Source organism: Leucopleurus acutus (genome assembly GCF_964270905.1).
Source record: "Leucopleurus acutus genome assembly, chromosome: 12".
Classification (NCBI taxonomy): Eukaryota; Metazoa; Chordata; class Mammalia; order Artiodactyla; family Delphinidae; genus Leucopleurus; species Leucopleurus acutus.
In genome coordinates this window covers 47828458-47851506 of record NC_139154.1, presented here as the reverse complement: position 1 = coordinate 47851506, position 23049 = coordinate 47828458, and the positions used below count along the sequence as shown (strand labels likewise).

General features: G+C 51.5%; 2 protein-coding genes across 2 annotated transcripts in view; one reads left to right on the top strand and one right to left on the bottom strand.

Moving 5' to 3' along the window:
• The window catches only part of SLC35F6 (solute carrier family 35 member F6), a 209258-nt gene that overhangs the window by 121467 nt on the left and 64742 nt on the right, over positions 1–23049 (bottom strand). The window lies entirely within an intron of this gene.
• CIB4 (calcium and integrin binding family member 4) overlaps positions 4662–23049 on the top strand; it is a gene marked incomplete at its 3' end in the record, with an annotated part of 37556 nt that continues 19168 nt past the window's right edge. Inside the window, 1 exon segment of the mRNA XM_082852200.1 lies at positions 4662–4865. Within this exon segment, the coding sequence (XP_082708326.1) occupies positions 4833–4865 (33 nt within the window). The 5' untranslated portion in view covers positions 4662–4832.

Sequence of the window (23049 nt, the reverse complement as noted above, 5' to 3'; positions counted from 1 at the left end):
GTAAGTAAACTAAAAAAAAAAAAGGAAGACAAGGGAACCAGGAAACAGAGGGTGTCAAACAGCGGAATTACAAAGATGACAGTGAAGAGAAGCCCATGATACTGGTGCATGCAGCAGGCCTGAAAAGCAATGAGTCCAGATTAGAATTAAAGAGTTAGGAGTTCCAAGAGTGATGCCCCCAAGAAAACAAAATGAACCTATAGGCGGTGTAATGTATATCACCATATTAAGAGGAACTTTACAGTTCTGCAGAAAGTTTTGGGATGAAATAATGATAGAAACACTGAAACCTAAGCAAAAGGAAGACAAAGTGATTATTAACTCTGGGAAAAACAAAGAGTCTTGCAAGAAAGAAAAATGTAATCACGTTGCACTAGGGAACTCAGCTGTGAGCAATGTTTGAATAATACATACATAATATGTAATAATATATACAAATGTAAAAATAATATGTATATAATAATAACATAAACACTGAATTTTGATTCAGGCAAATCATCTTATATTGGGAAGTTAGGGGAAGGAGAAGTAATATACAGAGAGAAATAAATCCTCTCTCTTTTTTTTAATAGTAAGAGGGCATAAAATAAAGTCTATAATGAAAAACATACCAATAAATGGCAGTATCAGCACTGTCTTTAGAAATACTATGCAAATATTAAGGAAAAACCAAGAGAAATAGCAAATTTTTCTTTTAAATGCCGCCTCTGGAGAGCAGGGGTAAAAAGGTGGTATAGGACACTGGGTATTAGTGATATTAATTGTGAGCCTTATAGCGTTATTGGCTTTTTTAATCTATTTATCTGTCTTACTTTGGTAAACTAGACTGGCATATATAGGATGCTACAGTTTTTGTAAAATAAAGTGTTATACATACATGCATATGCACACACACACAGAGAATACCTTAGGAATGGGACACACGTGCGCGCGCGCGCACGCGCCGATCTTAGGTCAGCTCCTCGGAGGGGACCTGGGCACCGACTACATCAGCGTTAGTGTGGACGCTCTGTCTGTAACGTGAAGGGGCAGCTTCGATATGGGTGCCCAGCAGCACTTGCCGTGGCTCAGGGAGCAGATGGTACGTGATGCTCAGGGGAGAAAGCAGCCGTCAGGGGCTGCCACGGCCAAGTTGAGCCTGACTAAGCTCCGATCACTTCTGAACAATTTTCCGACGTCACCTCTGACAACGTGCTGTGATTTTCCTACAAACGTGACAAAGGAATGTGGCTTGGTTGACTACACTTGGATGGAGTTAGCCAGTTGAAAAAAAGTAACCAAGAGACTGATAAACAGAGGCAATCTTTGCAGGAGAGTGCCTCTGCCCTTGTCTAAATGCTTTCCCACCTGTGGCTTGCATGGGGCATAAAGGCCTGGTCACTGGATCTGCAGATGACACACAATGGGAGGGGCAGACCACATGTGACGGCTTCTTCCCCGTCCAGGGCTGCCTTGGCTCAGCTCTCCAAGAAGGGGTCTGTCCACCCTAAATTTCTAGCCTGTGGGAATCTTCTTTCACATCCCGTTGCTCTCTGAAAAGAGCAGGGTCCCTTTCCTCCTCAGCTTTCAGGTCAGCCTTCTATGACTTCTGGTTAAATTTGCTGCCCTAGAAACTCCTGCCTTCCAGATGTCTCTTTGGGCTCCGTGCACTGGCCCTCCAGGGCCCTCATCTTCAGCTGTGGCTCTGGCCCCGGGTCTGGGACCTGACACAAAAAGGGCACGTGTGGCTTCCTTTAGACCTCTGTGTCTGGGCCTGGGTCAGCCCAACTCAGTTTGAGCAACTGGGATTATGCTGTATCACTCAGGGATGGCTCCTGACACGATCTAGGGCTCGGGGTGGATCTGACATGGGAGCCGGAAGCCTTGCCCCTAGCTGCTGCTCAGGCTGACCTGGCCATAAGGCCCCTCTGTCCTCTTAGCAACCTTGAGGTCCCCCACATTTTCAGTCTCCAGGCCCTGTCCTGGCCATTAGCCCCTGGTCCTCCTGGAGCACCAGCAGGTCAGCAGGCAGAGTGGTTACACTCTTGCTTCCTGGAAGCCAAAGGCTGCAGCTCGAGGCTCAGCTTTGCCATTTACTTGCCGTGTGATCTTGAGCGAGTTTCTTACCCTCAGGGAGCCTCAGTTTCCACACTCACAAAAAGTATCGTATGTATCAACCTCACATGATTGTTATTAGGACAATAAGATGATCAAATCTGTGTCAGGAGTTAGAGCAGTGCCTGGCACAGGGGTCGGCGCTGAGACTGTGGTAGCTGTTATTTTCATGGTATTATCGCCTTTTTGCAAATGAGGAAACTGGCTCAGAGAAATGAAGTGATTCTCCCAAAGTCACACAGCTTGGAAGTAGCAGATCACAGGACTAAAAGCCACATTTTTCAAGCTAAAGATAGGGCCACTTATAAAATACCTACAGGCCGTTCCATGGGGCAAAGAACAATTGACCCCATGGGATGGGAGTGAAGCCAGGTCGGGGAGCCCAGGCTGGGGTGGAAGGTGTGGAATGGGAGGCTTTCACGGGAGCCGGGTTCTCAGTGCTGCCTGTATAATACAAATACAGAAGCATGTAGAACCTATAGCGGCCTGGGTCCCATACTAGCCTTGAATGAGAATCTCTAGAGCTGAGTACGGATACTTTCACAAGCTCCTCACATGATTGTAATGTGGGACCCAGTAAAAAAAGGCTAAATTGGAGGGCCTCAGAGGCAAGGATTTGGACAGGATGCCAGAGAGGGGTCCAGAGTGCCTGCACTGGAGGATGGAGGGGGGTGACTGAGACTCATTGGACAGAGGGCAAACGGAGGCCCAGAGTGGACATGGCAGGTCCCAGTCCCGCAGAGCCCGCGGACAGCCCCTCCCCTTGTCTGGCCAGGTGTGGTCGGAGGTGCAGCTTGGGTTGCTTGTTTTCTGGCAGGCGGGATGTGTGAGTTTTTCAAATGGCTTTGACTTTTGAGTCTATTAGTGATTAATTCAGAGCTCCATTTAGAGCTAGCTGATCCATATTTGGAGGAGCAGAACGTTTTGTGGCAGCCGAGGCGCAGCCACGATTCATCCGCAGGCAGCCCACCCACTTGGCAGCCTGGGAAGGCACGAAGTCTGGGCAGGGCCCTCTCACAGCACCCCTAACCCAGAAGGCTCTTCAGGGTGGGGGGTTGGGCCTGGGTGGGAGGTGGATCCTTTAGAGGTGGGCAGTACAGCCCAAAGAGCCTGGCTTAGGTAGACCCCACTCTACCTCTTCCAAGCTGCATGACCTGGGCAGACCCCTTCACCTCTCTGAGCCCCGGTTTACACATCTACGGAAATGATCACCCCATACCTCTCACGCAGGGTTGCTGGGAAGATGCAATGAGCTAATATGCTTGAATGCACTCAGCATACAGAGCTTGGGACACAAGAAGCGGGGAGGTAACGGCAGTGGAGGTTCCTTCTTTTCCCCCTGCAGTCCTTCTGAGACCTCCCTCTCTGGGTTCCTGGGGAAGGAGCTTTGGCGTCTGCAGCTCTGGCTTCACGCTTACCCCTGTGTGACCTTAGACAAGGCCAGTTAGTTTACCTCCTTGAGCCTCAGTCTCCTCATTTGTAAAAGTGAGATAATGGTCCCTACCTTTCAAGATTGTTCTGCAGGTTCCACAAAAAACGTCCATGCGAGCTGGCAGCGTGCAGCAGTCACTCCCAGTGGAGGACCAGGGTGGGGGACGGCGGGAGTAGCCCACCCTGGGCAACGGCCATACAGGTGCCTGGCCTCAGAGAAGTCTTAAAAATTAATATAATGTACTGAAAGTCAGTCTGCTTTTTATCACCCCACAACAGCAATTCTAACAATGACAGTGATCGAATGCTCCTTTGGACTGGGGCAGACCACTGCCAGCGCCCCTTCCCCTTGTAGGTCACTGGACCCTCCAGGGGCGATGGCTTTCCTCTCCTCCTTGCTGTCCTTCGGTGTCCCTCCTCCCACCCATACTCTCCTGGAGACTGTCTCTCCTCCCCCATTTCACACCCCACTTCTTGGCTCTCTCCCCAACTTGTCAGTGTAAAGTCTCTGGCGACAGTTGGGGCCCCATACAAGGCTGACAGAGTTCATTCTCCAGAATGTGGACTGGGGGGGGCACAGGATGAGGGCTTCCCCTCCTGGCCAGGAGCAGAGTTCTCTCCTGCCTGCTTCCTCTTTGTGATCACACAGCCATTTCCCCCTCTACCTGCCTTTGCCTTGTAAACAAAATCCCTTGGAGCGGTGAGGAGGCCCGCAGACAGACATTGATTATTGGATCGATGGGGACAATGGTTCAGTCCCGCAGTCTGGGATCAGCGCGCTGGCCTCGGGTGGCCGTGTGATCTGCTGGCTGCAGGCAGCTGGGTTCTAATCCTGACTCGGCCACACCCACGGAGCGACCTCTTTTCTCTGAGCTGAGTTGAGGGTGGGGCTGGCCAGATGGCCTGGGGTGGCATGCTGACATCCCCAAGGCCCCGCTGGTTTCTCCATCGTAAATGAGGGGCTGGAGCGAGAGAGGACAGAAGTCCCTTCCGGTGCACTTGCAGATTGTGTTCAGGCTGCAGAGCGCACATTCACATACCTTTCCTCGAGCCTGGCGTATCTTTGCATCCACCACGGTGCGCTGGGCACACTGGAGCACCAGGGATGTTTCTGGAAGGGTGGAATGATCTATAACTGTTTTCTCTGTGTCAGTTAATTCTAAGTCCCCTTCCTCCAAAGAAAGCCCGTGGGAGAGGGGGCCTGCTGGTCCCCACTCCCCGCCCACCACGCCTCTCTTCTTAGCATCCACGACTCCTTCCTGAAGCTCTGTCCCCACGGGAAGTACTACAAGGAGGCCACCTTGACCATGGACCAGGTCAGCTCCCTGCCAGCTCTGAGGGTGAGTCCATGGGGTGGGGTGGAAGGGGTGGGGGCGGCCTCACTGGGATCTGCTGAGGCGCGGAAAGCACTGGTCTCAGTGTCCTCACCTGTGAAATGGGTGGAGTGGTGGGCCGGCTCAGATTCCATGTGCTCCCTGAGGCCCTGTGCACTCCAACAGGCTGTGTTTGCACGAGCTGCCAATCTTTTAGGGACCGTCCTTGAGCTTTTGTCCCTGTTGTGAAAAGACCTTGCCCTTCCCCCAGGGTGCCTGGAAGAGCCCAGAGGTGCACGATAAAAGGGCTCCCCAATCAGTCCTGAGATTTTAATTAAACTTTGTGCAAAGCATAGAGAGGTAATGCCAGGTTAACAAATCATGGCAGTGTCAGGCTTCCTGATTTTTCATTTGGATCTTGGCAGAATAATGGTTTGAAGGTGTCATCGTGCAATGAGAGCCCATCTTCATTTCTGTCTGGAGCAAGACAGGCTCAGAGAGCTGTGGGCGCCTCTTTAAAGAGGGCCGGGGGCGGGGTGGCAGGAGGGGTTCTGAGGGAGAGATGGTGGGCGGGGGAGGGGCGGCCCCTCCGAAGTGACAGACCTGTTCTAGGGCAAAGACGGAGAAGGAACACATAGCCCGGGACTTGCAGTAGAGGCTGGAACTGAGAAGACAAGGGAACCAGAAGGGGTGTGGGATCTCGGGGGGATCTGGGAGCAGAATCCTCAAAAAGGTGACATCATTGGAGAACGTGTCTATCCCAGATGCAAAATGGGGAGCCTGTCCTCCAGGGACCCCCTCCTCACACACACAGCCCTGCACACCCTCACACCTGCAAACACTCAAACACAAGGTGGGGGACTTCTCCCAGACCTAGACTGAGAGGCAAGGCTGAATGGGGAGCTTCTGCCCTCCCCTCCCTGGACAGGCGGTGGTGTCACTGTTCAGTCCCAGAATATCTGAATGCTAAGCTTGGAAAGAAACTTAGAAACCACCAGTCTAGTCACTTTCCAGTATTCGCCACTCTGGTTTTATCCATCGGAAAACTGAATCCCCAAGAGGGAAACAGCTCACCCAGGGCCACATGACACGGCCGAGCCTGGAAGTCAGGCAGGACTCTGACCCCACGGCTGGGCCTGCACCTCCAATCAGGGCTTGGCTCGGTGCTGACCTGTGTCTGGGGCTGCCAGGCGCCTTGGGGAGCAGCTGGCAAAGACCCGCCCTAGAGGGCTGGCACGGAGGGTGCTGCATGACCAGTGGCCCCAGCACTCTGGATGGACCCAGCACACCCTAGTCACGCTTGGGGGCTCTGATCTGAGCCCCAGAGGAGAAATCACTGGACTAGGTCAGAGGGCTGGGTCCGGGCCCAGCTCCATCACACTCCACGGATGACACATCTCCCCTCTAAGTTTAATCTCCGGTCTGTGAAACAACATACGCACCCTGCGCTGTGTAACAGACCTTGCAGGGATGAGCCGTGGTCCTCTGCACCCTCCATTTTGCTCGCCTTCCTCTCCCTTTTCTTGGGGTCTGGGATGGGGCCGCCAAGGCTGGAGAAGAATGGAGGAGGGGCAGATGGGCACTTGGGCAACAACCCCGGGTGGTCTGGGGTCTGCTTGGCCGCGGGCTCATCGTCTGGCAGACAAGGGCTGGGGGCCGATGCAGCAGAAATGTCAGGCTACTGTAAAGTGCTGTGATGTGTGAGGGGCTGTGGGCGGACCACCGCCCCAGGGCGAGGCCACAATCTGGGTCATCTCTGGAGCCCTAGAGCCCCAGGAGCTTGTTCACCGGACAGTGGCTGGGGACTGAGACGGGGTCTTGGGACGAGAGTAATTTTACATTTCTTATTTCATCCTTCTAAACGGTCATTATTTTATTCTATCCTACAAATAAAAACCACATCATTGCAGAAAAACTGGAAAACACAGACAGAAAAGCAAAAATATGGTAAAAATCATCACGTAGCCTACCTCAGGGTATGACTGTCATGATCATCTTGCCTTATTTCTTTCCACACTTTTTTTTAATGTGGATATATAAGTGTTTATTGGGATCACACTGACTTTTTTGCTTGTTGCTTTTTTTTTTCTTCCCCTTTTTGTTTCTTTGTTGCTTTTCCAACCGGTTCTGAACAACCAGTACCATCTCATGAATTGAGGACACGGAGCCTTTGCCACATCTAGAGAACTAGGGGACAGGGCATAGGGCCAAGACTGGAAGAGCTGGCTTTGAACTCACTTGCTAGGCAAGTGATCTCAAGCAAGTCACTTCACAAAAGGAATGATTGAGGGTGAGGGGGAAGCAAATAGACCCCAGCAAAAGACTAGGAGGGAGGGGTGCAGCGTGGAGCTGTTTTCCTGCAAGTGAAAGGCCTGGCTCTAGGTGCTCCCAGACATAGGCATGGGTCCAAGGACGTAGGTTTCTCCACAGTAGAAGGAAGCACTTTTTAATCATCAGAGCTGCATGCAGAGGGAATGAGCTCCCTGTCCCTGACGGGCACCAAGCGGGAGGCTGGCCAAGCATTCAGCTGGGGTGTTCTAGCACACACCTAGGTATCAGAGGAGACTGGACTGTGTGCACTGGTGCCCTCCTCACCCTCCGGGTCTGAGGTTCTGATTCTACCCTGGAGCTTGGTCTTACTCTCCTTTGTGTCATCTACCACAGTGTGTCCCAGACTTTGGACTTCATAGTCCGATAAAATCCACCACCCCCCCACTCAAAAAATGATTATTTTGAGGAAGGACTAGCTAGAAATGCCAACTTTCCAATTTTGCCAAGTAAGGACTTAAAACATGTCTCCACAATCATCATTTCATTTTTAAAAGATGTTCATTTTAGAACAAAAACGTAAGAAGGATCTAATCCCAGAAGCAATAACAGTTCTTTCCACACACATCCCCTTTTGTTCTTATTTTTCTCCCTCTGTTACTGGTTGTCAGGAACTTTGTCCCTGATCATGCCTGGTCCTCAGACTAGCATCTGGGGTTTTAGATCCAGGACTCAAGTTTCCTTCTGTGCTTTTCCTATCTTGGTCGAAGTAGAAAGCTGACTTCCCAAAAGGAGCAAGGAGAGGGTTGATGGGAGGTGGGGCCCCAAGTGTCCCCGTGTCCTCTACGGCCCCAAGGACGGGAGCTGGGTGACTCACCCTGCCCAGAACACATCTCTGGAAAAGCATTGAGAACGGGGCCCCAGGGAGCTCTGGGTACTGGTATTACTTGGCTCAGGGTCCTGACTGATCTGGGAAGAAAGTTCTGTTTTCTTAACTTGGATTCACTCGTGGAAAAAGTAGGTTGGTTAATATTGGGAAGCGTCTGTCTGTCAGCGGAGGGCAAGGCAACAGCGGCCTGGGCAGCAGAGGCTAGCGGAAAAGCCTGACCACAGGAAGGCCCTGCTGGGCCAGGACGCACTGCCCCTTTTTACCGAGAAGTTTCTGTTTTCTTTTTGTCTGCTGCTCTGTTTGGTGTATTTAGAAGTGAATTAGCTCAGTGTTTCTGTTCTTGTAAATAATGATCTTGCTTTCTGTAAACACGAATGAGGAGTGGCATGGTGTGACCCGCCTGAGTTTCTAGTTTCTGGGACCAGGACAGCCAGCCGCAAGACCTGGGGGAAAGGTACTGAGGTCTCACAGGGGGTCTGGTGGAAGCTCCCACACTGAACAGGGCCACCGCGCACCTCCGGCCTCTTCCCACCTCCCTTTCTGGGGTTCCTGCAGGCAGGTGGTCTGTGCACAGCATCAACTCTGTAAAGCACTGAGAGGTTTGGGAACCCGTCCGAGGTGTCAGGAGACGTTCCAGGTACGGCTCCTAAGGTTTCAGCTCCAGCTTGGTTTCCATCTATCCCAGTTTTCCTGGGCCTTTCGGAGCCCGGCCTATATATAGGCTACTTAGAATAGCTTGCAATAAACTCATTCCCGTCTCTTCTCGCGTATATTTCATCTTCCTCCCTTTGCTCTCTCTCCTGGGAGCTTTCCTCAACTTTATCTTCATGTCCGATTTAGTTTTTCACTTCTGCCATCATGATTTTCGTTTCCAAGGGCTCGTTTTTATTCTCTGTTTATTTCTCTTTCTTTTAATAGTACGCTCTCATTTTTACTGGACGTAATGTCTTCTCTGATCTGTAATCCAAGGTGCTTCTTTCCACGAGCTTGTTTGGGTCACCATCTCTCATGTCAGAAGCCTTCCTTGGGTACTTGGTAACTGTCTGCTCATAATTAAGAGTGGAAGGTGGTTGCTAAAAAGCTGTTTCAGAGCTCCAGTCTCTGGGCAGGGTTCGTCGACTGGGAGCTTCCCTGAAGGGTGAACTGAAGGGGCCATTTCTTGAGGACAGTCAAGAACAGGAGGAAAGTTCTGGCTGTCAGGATCCTGGAGCTCAGCTGGGGAAGAATCACTGAGGAACGGCTGCTATTCCCCCGTGTCCTCTCTGTCTTTGTGGGTCACGCCTCTAAAGACTGCTTTACTATAATTTTAGTGGGTATCGGAAGGGAATGAAAAGAGATGCAAGGGTTCAACCTGCTATCTTTATCCAGGATTGACACCTGCATTCCTGATGTTCAGTAATACGTTTCAAAAATGTTTCCAAAACACCCACTCCTCATTGTTGCTGAGTATCTTGAGGGTCTCAGAATCTTCCACACAGACAGCAGCTGTCCCCAAACTTTTCTCCTGGAGAGCTCTCCACGTCTGACCTTCCAGATGCTCCGCTTGGCTGGTATCCTCAGAGCCTTGCTCCCTGCTCTCCCCTCCCATCCCCACACCGCCCTGCAGCCCAGCCAGGCTGCTGGGGGAGCCCCCTCCCTCCCCACGGACCCCTGGGAAAGGTCACTCTTTGTCCTGTTGATTATCAGAGGGCAATTCCCACGGAGAAGAGACATTTTTTGGAGTCTGATGAATAGGGCTTCCCACACCCGGTCCTTATCCATTCACCACAGAAGTAGTTATTAGGCATTTACTATATGTTGTATACGGAGTGAGGTCTTGGGGGCTTAGAAGGCCTTTTCTCAGCAAATTCAGGGATAAGAACCAACAGGAGAATCACAAACCTTGGGGGCTTTGCAGAGCTCAGATTCTCACCTCCAGTGCCCAATGCTGGGGCCCAGAGAGGCTCACGAAGCCTACACGGTGGGCGCAGTCCCTCCCAGAGACACCCAGCCCAAGACACCTTGGTCATGCTGTTGGCGTCCCCTCCCAACTTCTTAGGATGCTGAGCGGCTTCTGGGGCAGTCAGGCAAGTCTGGGCACAGCACCCCTCCCCGGGGGCCGGGGAAGGACCTCCCTAGCACTGTCCTGTGGCTGGGCCAGGGTCAGGGCTCAGCCCTGGGACGCTGCACTCAACTCTCCCGGCAGCCCTCGGCTGGCTGAGTCATTATCTGCATTGACAGCTGGGGAAGCAGAGGGTCAAAGGGGGTAAGCAATTGGTCCAGTGAAAACTCTGTTATTATAAATGACCATCCTGCTTCGTCTGGCGGAGTCCCCGGCTGGAAGGGGTCCGAAAGGCCTTTGGGTTCTCTTCTTCCATGGGTGGTGGCACACCCAGGAAGAATTGGGATCCACCTGTCCATCTGAGAAGCGGTGGGGGTGGACGGATGGCGGTGACCGACTCTGGGGGTCTTCCTAGTGCAGTTGTGGACCAGCTTTGTCAGAGCCTTTTCATGGCCGCCTCGACAGTTGAAAAATCTAAGGCCCACAGATGGGACATGACTGTTCAAGGTCAAGGGCCCATCAGAGCCTGCGCCAAGGTTGGAACCCGCGCCTCCCGCTCCAGCCAGGCTATTTCCATGCTGCACGTTCTGAACTCCCACCACATCCTCGGGAAGCTCCGACTGAAGTTTGATCCCTATGAGGAGCTGGCCTGCCTGCCCCTAACATTCACCTCTTGGCTCCCATGAGCTCAGGGCTGTCCTCCGAGTGCACCACATTCAGCCAGAGAGCAGAGAACTGGACAAGGAGGGAAGGCAGCGGGCCAGGAGCGGGTGGGGCTGTGTTGCTCACCCACGGCCCAAGCCGGGACAGCTGGACCCAGTGATAATCCTCGTGCTGTATTTAGGCCACTGCCCTGAACCCCTCCCTCCCCTGTAGATATTCTCCCTGGCTTGCTGAAAAAACAAAGAAGCAGATTGGATGGTTAGAGCAATTCTGCTTTCCAGCCCCAAACGTCCCCTGCCATTAGCCGAGTGCCTCTTGGTTACAAGTCCTGTTCATACTCTGCCTTATTTGCTGCTCACCACGTCTGTGAAGCACAGCGTATCTCCCTACACGACAGGCGAGGAAGCTGAGTCTAAGTTAAAAGCTCTATCCACAGCCCCACGATTGGAAAACTGCATTTGCCTCCAAGACCTGTTTGTTCTCCATACTTCTTCTACTAGGGAGGATGAAGTCAAGCTTTCCGAGCAGGCAACACGTGTGGGTGTGTGCATGTATGTCTACATGTGTGTACATGGAGCAGGGGGAGGAAGGCGCGTGGGGAGGAGCTGGCGGGCTGGACAGTTGGTGGTTGAGCGGGGAATGGCTTTCCCATCTCTGGCTGGGTCACCTGCCGAGCCCACCCTTGGGTAGCAGATGACACATGTGTGCCTCGTGTGCTAGGGAGGTTTGCACTTAGGTCCAACTCGTTTCGGGAGGGCGCCTCCCAGAGCCCAGCCTCTCAGGCTCCTGAGGCAGGCCTGGGAATTGTCGGATTCCCTAGTCCCCAAGCCAGGCCCCACCCCTAGTGCCCGGACTCCCGCGTGAACAAATGTTCCACTGAGAAAGGAGAGAGAACAAAGGGCCGGGCCCGGCCTGCCAAGCACCCCAGCCCGGCCTCCCAGGCTCCCACCCCAGGCCCACCCCCACTCACAGGGCCTGAGGTCACCCTGAGCCTTTCATCTCATCGGCTGGCTCTCCCAGCCCTCCCTCCCAAGATAAATACTGGGGGTGACCTGGGGCCTCCCCACATGGAGCTGGCCACTGCAGCTCTCACTCACCCAGGGCTGTGGGCAGGGCCACCTCTGTCCATTCAGCAGAGTTAAGACCGCAGCCTCCCTGCCCCACCCCTTGCCATCCCAGCCTGCCCTGAAATCTGCGCTGTGGCCTCGCACACACATCATCTCATTTAATCCTCAAAGTTATCCTCACTTACAGCCTGCAAGCAGAGGATCAAAGGGGTCACACAGTTGATGAAAGGCAGCGGAGTCTCAACCTCCAGCACTCACTGCCCTCCCCCCCGCCCCCCCCACCCCCGCTGCGCCCCGAGAGGGAGGGTCCTAATTCCCTGATGCGGAGTCAGAGGTGGGAGGGCAATCTGGCAGCTGGCTCACTCCCCGCATTTTCAAGCATCATTAGATCTTTTTCTGACAACTTCATCAGTTAGCAGGGCTCAGAATTGGCAAAAATCCTTATTTAGACATTCAGCCAAAGAATTAAGAAGTGGTTCGTTTCAGAAAAAGCTCAGTGATGTAGGCCGCAGTCTCTGCTCCGGCCCGAGCAGCCAGCGGCAGACCGACGGGATCTGGCCTCCAGCCTTGGCTGCCGCACAGACACCAGCAGCCTTGGGCGCGTCACTGCTCTTCTCGGGGCCTCAGTTTCCTCACCTTCCAAACGGATGCGTAATGCCTCCCTCACAGGTAGTTAGGAAAGCCTGGACGGTAGGGGAGAGCCCTGCATGCCGGTTTTAGCTTTTCCCTCCTCTGGCTGACTGGCCGTGGGCCAACTCCCTCCTCCTTGGCCTCAACTTTCTATCTAGACTCCAGGGCAAGTCACAGGAGTGCCCCTAAGCTGGGGGCCATGGGGCTGGAGGGAGCCTGTGGGATGGCCAAGGGCAGCCCTTCCCCCAGTGCACCCCAATGGATGGTTCTGTACTTGCAGAGGCCTCTGGTTCGTACCTCGAGAAGGAGGCGATGTATAGCCCTCTCCCTGCTCGCCTGGGTGCAATTTGCTCGACCCATGTTTCACATTGTGGCAGGGGGCAAGGGGCGGGGAGCGGAACTGGAGAGCATTTGATGTTCATTTGTACGGAGCTTGACCATCCCCTACCGCCTCACATGTCGCATCTTACTGGACCCTGTCGCTGACCCTGGGAGGTAGATATGGTGACTGTCTGCAGTTCAAAGCAGAATCAAACCAGGACCGTTGACCTCAAGTCCTACTCGCTTTGCTTCTTATCACATCTCTTCTGAGAGGTATTTCTCATCCAGCCACACCCACCTAGGCCTTTAATTCATTCTGTCGATGATCCATGTTTCTCCCAAATTTCAAATCTCCTAAGAGCACTGGCGAGGCAGTGGCCCCGTGGAGGGAGAGTGAACTCCAGAACGAGGCAGGCCTGAGTCTGAAGGCTTCAGGGCGAGTCACTCAACTCCTCAGAGCCTCGACTTCCTAACCTTTGAGATGCGAAGGACGAGCCCCCTTTTAGGGCATCGGGATCCGCTGAGACGCGGGCCCAGCCCTCTCCAGGTACATACACCATCCCATCGCTCTCCCCGTGCGCGCTACCTGGGAGTCAAGACGAGGTTGACCAGCGCGTTGCTGGAGGAGAAAGTGGAGGCCGTGGCAGGTGGAGGGCCTGTCGGTGGCAGAGCCAGCAGTGGCCGGGCAGGGACCAGGTGCCCCGAGTGCGCCGACCGGCTCCGCTGGGCTCTGGCCACTGGGAAAGGCATTCACGTGGCTGAGGTGAGAAGTGAACCCGGGCTTACTTCCAGAGGTGGTGTCTCCTCCCTCCCCACAGCAGGTGACACTGACGGGATCATTTTGAAAGTAGAGCTCACACCCGAGTTCCCCAGTGGCCCAGAGGGAACAGGCTGCAGTGGGCTTGGGGACGTGCTTGTCCAGCACCTTGGTCCCAGGCCTGCGCTCTCAGAGCAGAAGATGAAGAAACCCCACCTCAGCTTTTCAGGAGTCCTGGTCCCCAGGGCCCTTCTCAGCCTGCTGGCTTGAGGCTTTATTCCACTCATGTCTTTTCTGATAACTTCATTTGTGGCCCCAGAGACCACAGGCTTGTTTAAAAATAGAAAAATAAACAACATTGTTCCTGAAGTGTCCCCACCCCGCTTCGGGCCTCCTAATGAGGTGCTGGCTGCGCTGGCGGGGGCTCTGTTCCCAGGATTTTCAACCCCCTGCAGGCCTTGGGCCCCTGCTGCCTCTGCTTCCCAGCGGCACGGGTGTGGGGGAGGGCTGGTGCCGCCTGCCTGGAGCTCTAGGCCAGCACGGCTCCGCACAGCTGGACCCATTCACCCAGGCAGAAGGCCAGGTCGGGCCCCTTGCAGGCCCAGCCACAGAAGGCCCTGCGAGGGAGCTTCTCCTCTTCTTAGCTCTGGCCTCAGCCCCTAACAGAACACAGGCCCCTTCTGTGCGCTGGGCACTGGATGAGGCCCCCAGGATGCAGCCCCTCAAGTCTCCCAGGCACATCAGGCTTGTTGTTCAAAGTCCTGGACTGGAGTTTTCCTTTTTTGTGTGACCTCAGTTTTCCCCACGTGAAAAATGGACCTAACGACAGCAGCCCTGCCTACCTCGGAGGGTTTGTATGCAGCCTGCATGAGGAGATGGCTGTGAAAATGCTAAAATGCAACAGGCAGGTGGATGGGATTTCAGGCAGCTTCAGAGAGGAATAGCGCCTGGAGGCAGGGAGCGTCTGTGCCCCTCTGAGCGGCGGGACCCCTCTGAGTCTTTTGTTTCTTTAATTTTTAATTAATGTAGAGTTGATTTACAGTGTTGTGTTAGTTTCTGCTGTACAGCAAAGTGATTCAGGTATACATATATATGTGTGTATATATATATATATATATATATATATTCTTGTTCATATTTTTTTCCATTATGGTGTATTACAGGATAGTGAATATAGTTCCCTCTGCAATATAGGAGGACCTTGTTGTTTATCTATCCTATATATAAGAGTTTGCTAACCCCAAACTCCCAGTCCCTCCCTCTCCCACCCCCATCCCTTGATAATCACAGGTCGGTTCTCTATGTGTGTGAGTCTGTTTCTGTTTCACAGATATGTTCGTGTGTCTTGAATTTTAGATCCCACATATAAGTGATACCATATGGTATTTGTCTTTCTCTTTCTGACTTAACTTCATTTAGCATGATAATGTCTAGGTCCACCTGTGTTGCTGCAAATGGCTTTAATTCATTCTTTTTCATGGCTGAGTAGTATTCCTTTATATATATATACATATATATACCCCACATCCTTATGCATTCATCTGTCAACATTTAGGTCACTTCCATGTCTTGGCTATCGTCAACTGGGATTGCTGAGTGGCATTGCTGGATCACACGGCAACTCTATTTTTAGTGTTTTGAGGAACCTCCGTACTGTTCTCCATAGTGACTGCACCACTTTACATTCCCACCAACAGTGCAAGAGGGTTCCACATGGGGAGTCTTTAAACACGAGCATCAACCTCACACCAGGGTTTAGATGGACGGGAGCAGTGTCCCTGGATAGCCACCAGGCTGGTGGAGGGACCCAAAGCTACACCACTGGGTAGGTGGCTAAGAAATGGGGGTGTTTCCCTTGAAGAAAGACTCGGGAGGACATAACCCTCTTTACGAATTTGCTGGAGGGTGAAGGAGGAATTAGATGGGCTCCGAGGGTAACCCTAAGGTGCGAGGGAAAAGTGACCCTGGGGCTAAAATTCCTAGACAGATCGCACTCTTGGAAACAAGACTAGGCTCATCCTGGGATGAAGTGCCGGGGGACCAGGCTTCAGCTGTGGGTGGGCCGCTTGCCCAGGAAGCTGACGCAGAGACAGTGTCCTTCCATCGGCTGAAAGTCTCTGCATTCTGAGCCCCGGCCAGGCTCTGTGAGAGGAGTCACCCACCTCCCTCTTTCTCCCTGAGGCCAAATGCCAGACGAAGCGCTCCCAGCAGGCTGACCCAGCGCTGAGGGGAACTGAAGCAGCTACCGTGACCCAGACGCCACTTCTCAGGCAGCAGAAAGGGAGAACATCAGAAACAGGCTCTCTTCAGAGATGGCTGGAGGTACCCCCTTCATCCTGCCCCCCCCCCCCGCTGCTCTGGATCCAGAGCCTCTCCCTTGTCCCGCCCCACGAGTACCCCCAGGACTCAAGCAGCCCCCCTCCAGGAGGGTAGTCAGCAAGAGCAGCTGGCGGGGCAGCTCTGGGTCAGGGCCCAGCTCCTGCGCTGCACAAGCCGTGCCCTGCCTGGCCAGATGCTTCTGCTGCTGTTCTCCTGGGCAGAGGGCCTCCCAGGATAGGGAGACTCACCTGGGAGAGGGGACTGAAGTGGCTCCGCCTCCGTCCTCAGATGCCATCCTGCTTAGAGAGGCCTCAGAACCAGCAGGCAGAAAGAGAGGCCGGGGACCACGGTGCTTTCCCAGGCATACCAACCAAGAGGGTAGGACGGCAGCGCGAAAGAGCCGACAGTGTTCTTCAAACCCGGTACAATTATCAGGAAAAATGAAAATTGCTCACTACTTGCTAGTTACCAACCTATGGCTGCATATTTTGGGATGTATCTGGAAAGGGACAGGCAGAGACCATGAGATGACCTGGGGCCTCCTTCCACCGAGCTTCCATTCTCAGGAGCATTCCCTGCCGGGCCTTGAGAAGAGCAGCCCACTGCTCTCTGGGTCTGGGAGACAAGAGTGTAGATCTGCCTGGAGTCCAGCCCTTGCCCCATAGAGAGCAAAGCAGAAAAGAGAAGCAAAGCTCTTGCTTCCAACCTCTCGGGAGGAAAAGCTTGTTTACTTGCTTAGCAAATTGTCTCTGGAACTTACGTTCTTTTTTAATTTGCTTTTTATTTATTGTTAAAATCATATGTTGACATTAAAATACATTTTCTAAAGACGAATTCCTTCGCGCCCAACATCCTAACAGAGCTGTCAGTTTCCTTCGTGTTGCTGTGTGGTCTGTGTTGGCCTCATTTTAATGGTTGCATAATTGCATTGAGTTCTGATTTACTAAACCATCCCCTCATTGCAGGCCATTAACATTGTTTCCAGGTTTGGATATATATTTTTTGATGCTATAAATAATTTTTCAATAAACTTCCTCATGTATAACTTTCCTTATTTTTAAAAAATTATTTTCCTATTTAGATTTCCAGGTTCTCCTTGGAGGCATGAGATAGATAGGGCCGTCCACTCTGGGAATCTGAACTCTGCAACCATTAAAATGATAATTATATTAACTATGTAGCAGCATGGAAAAACATTGACGTCTCATCGAGGGGGGGGCACAAAATAAAAAACTGGGCTGTTAGATATCCTTAACCCAAGTCAGTGATGAAAGATAGAGCCCTGTGACGCATCGCTAGAGACCGCTCTCCAAGTTGACATAGAGGCATAAACATCATTTTGCATGCGGGTTTTCAATAGGCACTTGTGTGTGTCGTCCAGTCCGTGTCCTCCATCCTCCATGAGGGTATTGTGTGAGCACTTCCCCAGATGTGCGGTGCGGCGGGGGCTGCAGAACTCCCAGTGGCTCCTGTGAGCCGGCATCAGCTCATCCTGTCACACCCCCTCAAATGCCAGGATTCGCAGGACACTCTTTACCCTTCCTCTCGGTCGTCCTTAGCCGCATCAGCACCAGCTATAAGCGTGCTCTTGGCTCTCAGCCTGGACCCCTGTGGTGACCCCGGGGCTTGACATATCTGTGTGCATTTTTTTGTTTGTTTTCATTTTGATCCAGCATCTTCCTGGAACACACTCTACGCAAAGAGCTCAGGTCTGAGGGTCAGACAGACCTGAGATCACATTCTTGTTCTTCCTCTTACTTGGTGAAGTTATAAAAGCTTTCTGCTCCTTGGTTTTCTTCATCTATACAATGAACTTAACAATATCTGCTGCTCGGGTTGATTTAAAGGATAAATGGGACAACTTACGTGCATGTGACTGACATAGCGCCTGATATACAGTAAATGTTTAACAAGCACCAGTTTCTCTCCTTCCTGCTTCTCTCCTTGGGCCCAAGGGAAAGTATGGATAAGGTGTAGTGCCCAGAGGTCTGGCCAACAGTAGGTGCTCAGTGAACGCCTTGGTGATGATGAATCATGGCTGGCTGGCTGGGCCCTTAGCAGTCAAGGGCAGGCTGCTGGGGGTGGGCCGATGTTCCCAGGATACAGGGGGAAGAGCAGAATAGGAAGTTGGGGGTTTCAAAAGTCCAATAATCCAAAATATCAGGGACTGAAATAACACAGGACCTTTGAGTTGCTTTGGTTTGGATTTTCAAAGAGTCACTGGGCATCACAGGAGAGAGAGAGTAGCAGCTGCGGGTGACAGAGGGGCTGTGGTGTGAGCCCATTTCAGTTTATATCAGTTGATTCAAAGTGAGGGGCAAAATAGATCAACTGTTGTCACTTAGATGTATTAACAAAAGAGAAATTGTCATCCTGACGCAAAGATACACATTTTACAGAGTTCACAGGGGAACATGTTCCCAGGGTGCCTGGGGTGAGTGTCCCCAAACAGCTGCAAAGCAGCCCCGACAACATCTGAGGAGCCCTCCTGCTTATAGACAGGAAGGCAGCTTATAAACAGCGGGCCGGCACCAGGAGGGCCCCCAGCCAGGGCAGCCCTGCCGCCCCATTCCCGCTCCCATGAGAAGCAGAGTGGCTCCTGATCTGGGCTCTTCTCTGAACTGTCTTCTGCCTGGTCTGCCCTGGGGTGACATCATCGCCTTAGTCACCGCTCCCCGCTCTGCACAACCTGCCTTTAAAGTACAGGTACAGATTGTGTTTTAACGGGTTTTCATATTGGCTGTTGGGAACTTTGTTTGCTTTTTCCACAGAAAAATAGCAATTTTTTTCTTGTTATCCTAGTAATTCCATAAAGCAGCAAAGCTAGAGGACTGAACCAGGGAGTCGTTCATTCAACAATAGCACTTTATTTGGTGCTCTGGTAGAAGTGGTTTCCATCAGAAGGGCTAAGGTGGTAAATGGAAACATTTCCTAAATAAATCTGGCAGAAATTGGACGAGGGAAGTTAGAGGGAAAACAGTTAAAGGACATGCTTGTAGCAGAGACAGTTTGTCACAGGTGGAGGTGACTGTGAGCGATGAGAGAGCAGGCGAGGGAGGCCCACGTGGGTTGGGGTGATGTAACTTGTCTGCCTCTGCAGGGCCCGGCCACAGCCTCTTGGCTGCGGGGAGGGGCGGGTGGAGGGAAGTTAGAGGGAGCAGAAGGGAGCTTTGTGAGGTGTCTCTGCAAAACACGTGTTTTCAGGCTGGGTGTTTGCCCTGGAGCGAGGCTAGAGGTTGCCCGTGCTGTACACCCCTACCCCGGTCTTTGCTGGGTGGGAAGCTGTGTCCTGGAAGGGACAGTACGGGGCAGGGGAGTGGGGTAGACAGCATCTGATGTCACGTCTCTGCCATCTATTAGCACAGTGACTTTGACCAGGTCACTTAGTGTAGTACGTGGGTAGCTTACTAAGGCACAGATCCTTGGGCCCTGCCCCTAGAGGTACCGACTCAAAGCCACTGGTGGGTTAAGGAAGGTGAATTTCGATTAAAGCTCCCGGTGGGGCTCAGCCGCACAGCCGGTGTGTTAGCTTCTCTGTGATTCCTTATCGTCAACTGCAAAATGAGGTTACGCCGAGGTCAGCGCTCAACACGTTAGCCCCCTTCTTGCCCTTCTTCTCACCAAAGCTGCTCTCCTTTGAGTTCCCTGGAGATTTCACTTGGAGGTGAGGCCTCCGGCTGTAGTCAGCAGTTGTCCCTATAGGCACCCATGGGAGCCAAAACTAACATTTCTGTGCCCATTGGCAGGCAGGGTCAGCAACTGGCAACACTTGGGAGCTTTAAATCCATAGCCCTGCCAGTCCCTGGGGGTGCTGGTGATGCAGAGGGGGGGACAGTGAAGTTGGGTGGAGAGAATTACTGATGATAAAGTTTATTGGGGGCCTGCCAGCACAAGGTGTTTGGCAAATATGATTTCATTTGATCCCCATAAAACCCCATGAGCAAAGTTATGATTCTGCCCATTTTACAGATGGGGAAAAGGGGAGGCTCAGCGATCCGCCCAAGTGCACACAGCTTGTCTTGGCATTCTCGTTACCCAAGGACTTGAATATTGTTTAATGTGTTGTAAGACAGTGTAGAGTTGATCTCAAGCTGTTAAAATGCTAATGTACAGATGTGAATAGACACTTCTCTGTAATGTAAGTTTTGTGTCTCCTGTAATAGGTGTGATAAATAAGTGAGGGGACAATTGGTCTTTTGCTTCTCTTTTTTTTTTTTCTTTTCTTCTTTTTCCTTTTTTGCTTGGACAAGTTACACTATTGAAAAATTGAGATCATATTAACCTCTGAGTCTGCAAGATACCAGACTCTTGTAGATGTCAAATAAAAAGTTATAACTTTATTTAGAGTCAGTCTGACTCCAGAGCCTCTGCCCCTTCCATTCCCCACCTCAAGCCTCCTACAGCACAATGCCAGGCCCCTGGGCCACCCCCAAAAACTCAGGCCTGCAGTCCCCTGAGCTCCTCCAAGCTAGCAGATGGCTCTTCCGGAAGGATCCTCGGGGCATTGGCAAGTACCTGTGGGCCTAGAATCTGGGGAGAGATAGGTGTGGTGGGTCTGAGTTCAGGCCACGTGGTCCCATGGATGTTTAATAATATTTAACATTTTTACTGCATTTCCCCCTGATTTGTTTCATTAGCGACCCACCTCCATCTGCCAGCAGGACACATCCTCAGCCTGTCCCTGCCAACCCATCTGTCACCGGGAGACAGCTCCCTTACAGGCCTCTCTGTTTTTAGACTTCAGGAAGGTTGAACATCTGAAACATAGAGCCTGTCCCTTTCTTATAAACAACTAGCGGGAAGGATGCCTCTGGGGCTTGGCCAACAGAGTACATTCACCTAAGTGAATTTCTCATGCCCTGCGCTCCCTACCCCTAGCTTCCCTGAAATGAAAATGGCAGGCTTCTCTCCACCTGCTGAAGATCACACAGGCCAACCTGGGCCTTTGAGGATTCAGGGTCCAGGTTAAGCCCCACTGTTGCCCTCCCCTACTTAACATTTTTATCCAACTAGGTGACCCCAGGGCAGCCTGGAAGAGGAGGAGACAGCTGGGGGGCATGTGGAGAAGGAAGGGGAGGCCCTGCTACCTTGCCTGGTTCCCTGCCCACCCACCCATCCACCCCCAGCCCACAGCACCTCCCACTGTCGCACCACATCACTCCCTACCTGGTCTGGCCTTGATTCCTGCTCTGTCTCTGTCTCCTGGCTGGTTTCTCCTCCCTGCCCTTTGTTGGTCCTACCGCCCAGCAACGATAGCTTGTCCTAGTTCTTGTCCTTTCACCCTGCTTGGACTTGATTCAGACCTTCTCCTACCCTGTCTGTGTCTGCAGAGGTTTCTTTAAGTGCCTAGCCTGTGTCCCGTGGAAGACAGAGGTGGCGTCTCCAGCACTTTGGGGGCCCCAGGACCTGGGTCAGTACCTGGCACACAGTAACTCACCTATGCATTTGCTACAATGGCTTAAAATTCAGGCCACGAGCCTGTGTCTCATCCCTAGCTGAGGAAGCCACATCCTTCAGTTCTGCTGGTTTGTCCTCTGAGCAACTGCCAACTGGCATGGGCATGGGACTCAGGGTAATGCCTCAAACCCTGCCTGCTCTGCATGTGCAAGAATGCGATTTTGAGAACTTTTCTTGGGGAAAAAAATGCATACCCAGTGCAGTTAAGAGTAGTACTGTAGACAAAGCGCTGACTTAGGAGCTTTCCTCCTCCTTCTCTGGGCTTGAGTGTCCTCTCTTTGTGAAACGTAATGGTAATAGCTATCCTGCCACCTGCCTGTGAGACAGTCACAGCCTAACTCAACACCTTGCACACAGTAGGCGCTCACTCACGTTGGGTTTGGGAACTGACTGCATGACTCCAACTCAATACTGCCACCTTCTGGTAGAGTTACTCTAGTGCTGAAGGGTGACTCGGTTCAGATCCAGAACTAGGAATTCCTCCTGGGCAACAGGGTTGAAGGAAGAGAAGCCCTCCAGTTCAGCCCAGAAGCTCCATCCACCTGTGGCTTCCAATGCTCCAGGTGACAAGCTCATCCATTTCCCAAGGGGCAGCCACTTCCCAGGTAGCACAGGATTACAACGGGCTCCATCATCCACCAGATGATAGACCCGGAACTCCTGACTCTCTCTCTTTTCCCCCAGTGACCAACTCCCACCATTGGATAAGGGCCTTTTTTTTTTTTGAAATAAACATTTAAGTCCTTTCTTTTTTAATAGAAGTACTTAATGCTGTTCATTTTCCTGTACACACTGCTTTCACTGAATACCACAAATTTTGATAGGTTGTGTTTTCATTTTTATTTAGTTCAAATTATTTTCTAATTTCCCTTGTAATCTCTTTGACTTTTTCCAAGATATCTTTCTAATTTATTGATTTTGATTTATTGATTTTCTAATTTATTGATATTGATTTCTAATTTAATGTTGTGGTCAGAGCATATTTTGTGTGATTTAAATCCTCTTAACTTTATTGAGACTTGCTGTAAGACCCAGAATATGGTCTATCTTGGTAAATGTTCCAAGTGCATTTGAAAAAAATGTGTGTACTACTGTGCTGGGTGAAGTGTTCTATCAAATGTCAAGTAAGTCAAGTTGGTTGATAGTCCTTTCAAGTCTTTTATATTCTTAATGACTTTTTTCTCTATTGTTCTATCAGTTACTGACAGAGGAATGTTGAAACTTCCAGCTATGTAATTGGATTTGTCTCTTTGAAAGAGTTTAAAATGAGAAAAAGATCTTTTATATTTACTTAGATATTTATCACTTCTGGTGTCCTTCATTGCTTCGTGTAGATCCAAGTTTCTTCTGGTATTTTCTTCTCCCTGAAGGACTTCTTTTAATATTTTTTTAGCTCTGGTCTTCTGCTGATGAATTCTCTAAGCTTTTGTTTGTCTGGGGGAAGAAGAAAGTCCTTTGCCCTTAGGTTTGAAAGATATTTTTGCTGGGTATAGAATAATTGGATGAGAGCCTTTTTTCTTTCTCTCTGAGAGTATCACTCCATATCTTTTGACTTGCTTAGTTTCTGACAACAAATCTAGAGTCTTTTTTTTTTTTTTTGGCTGCGTTGGCTCTTTGTTGCTGAGCAGGGACTTTCTCTAGTTGCAGCTAGTGGGGGCTACTCTTTGTTGTGGTGCACGGGCTTCTCATTGTGGTGGCTTCTCTTGTTGTGGAGCACGACTCTAGGCACGTGGGCTCAGTAGTTGTGGCACTTCCCTGTGCCACCAGGGAAGCCCGAGTCATTTTTATCTTTGTTCCTC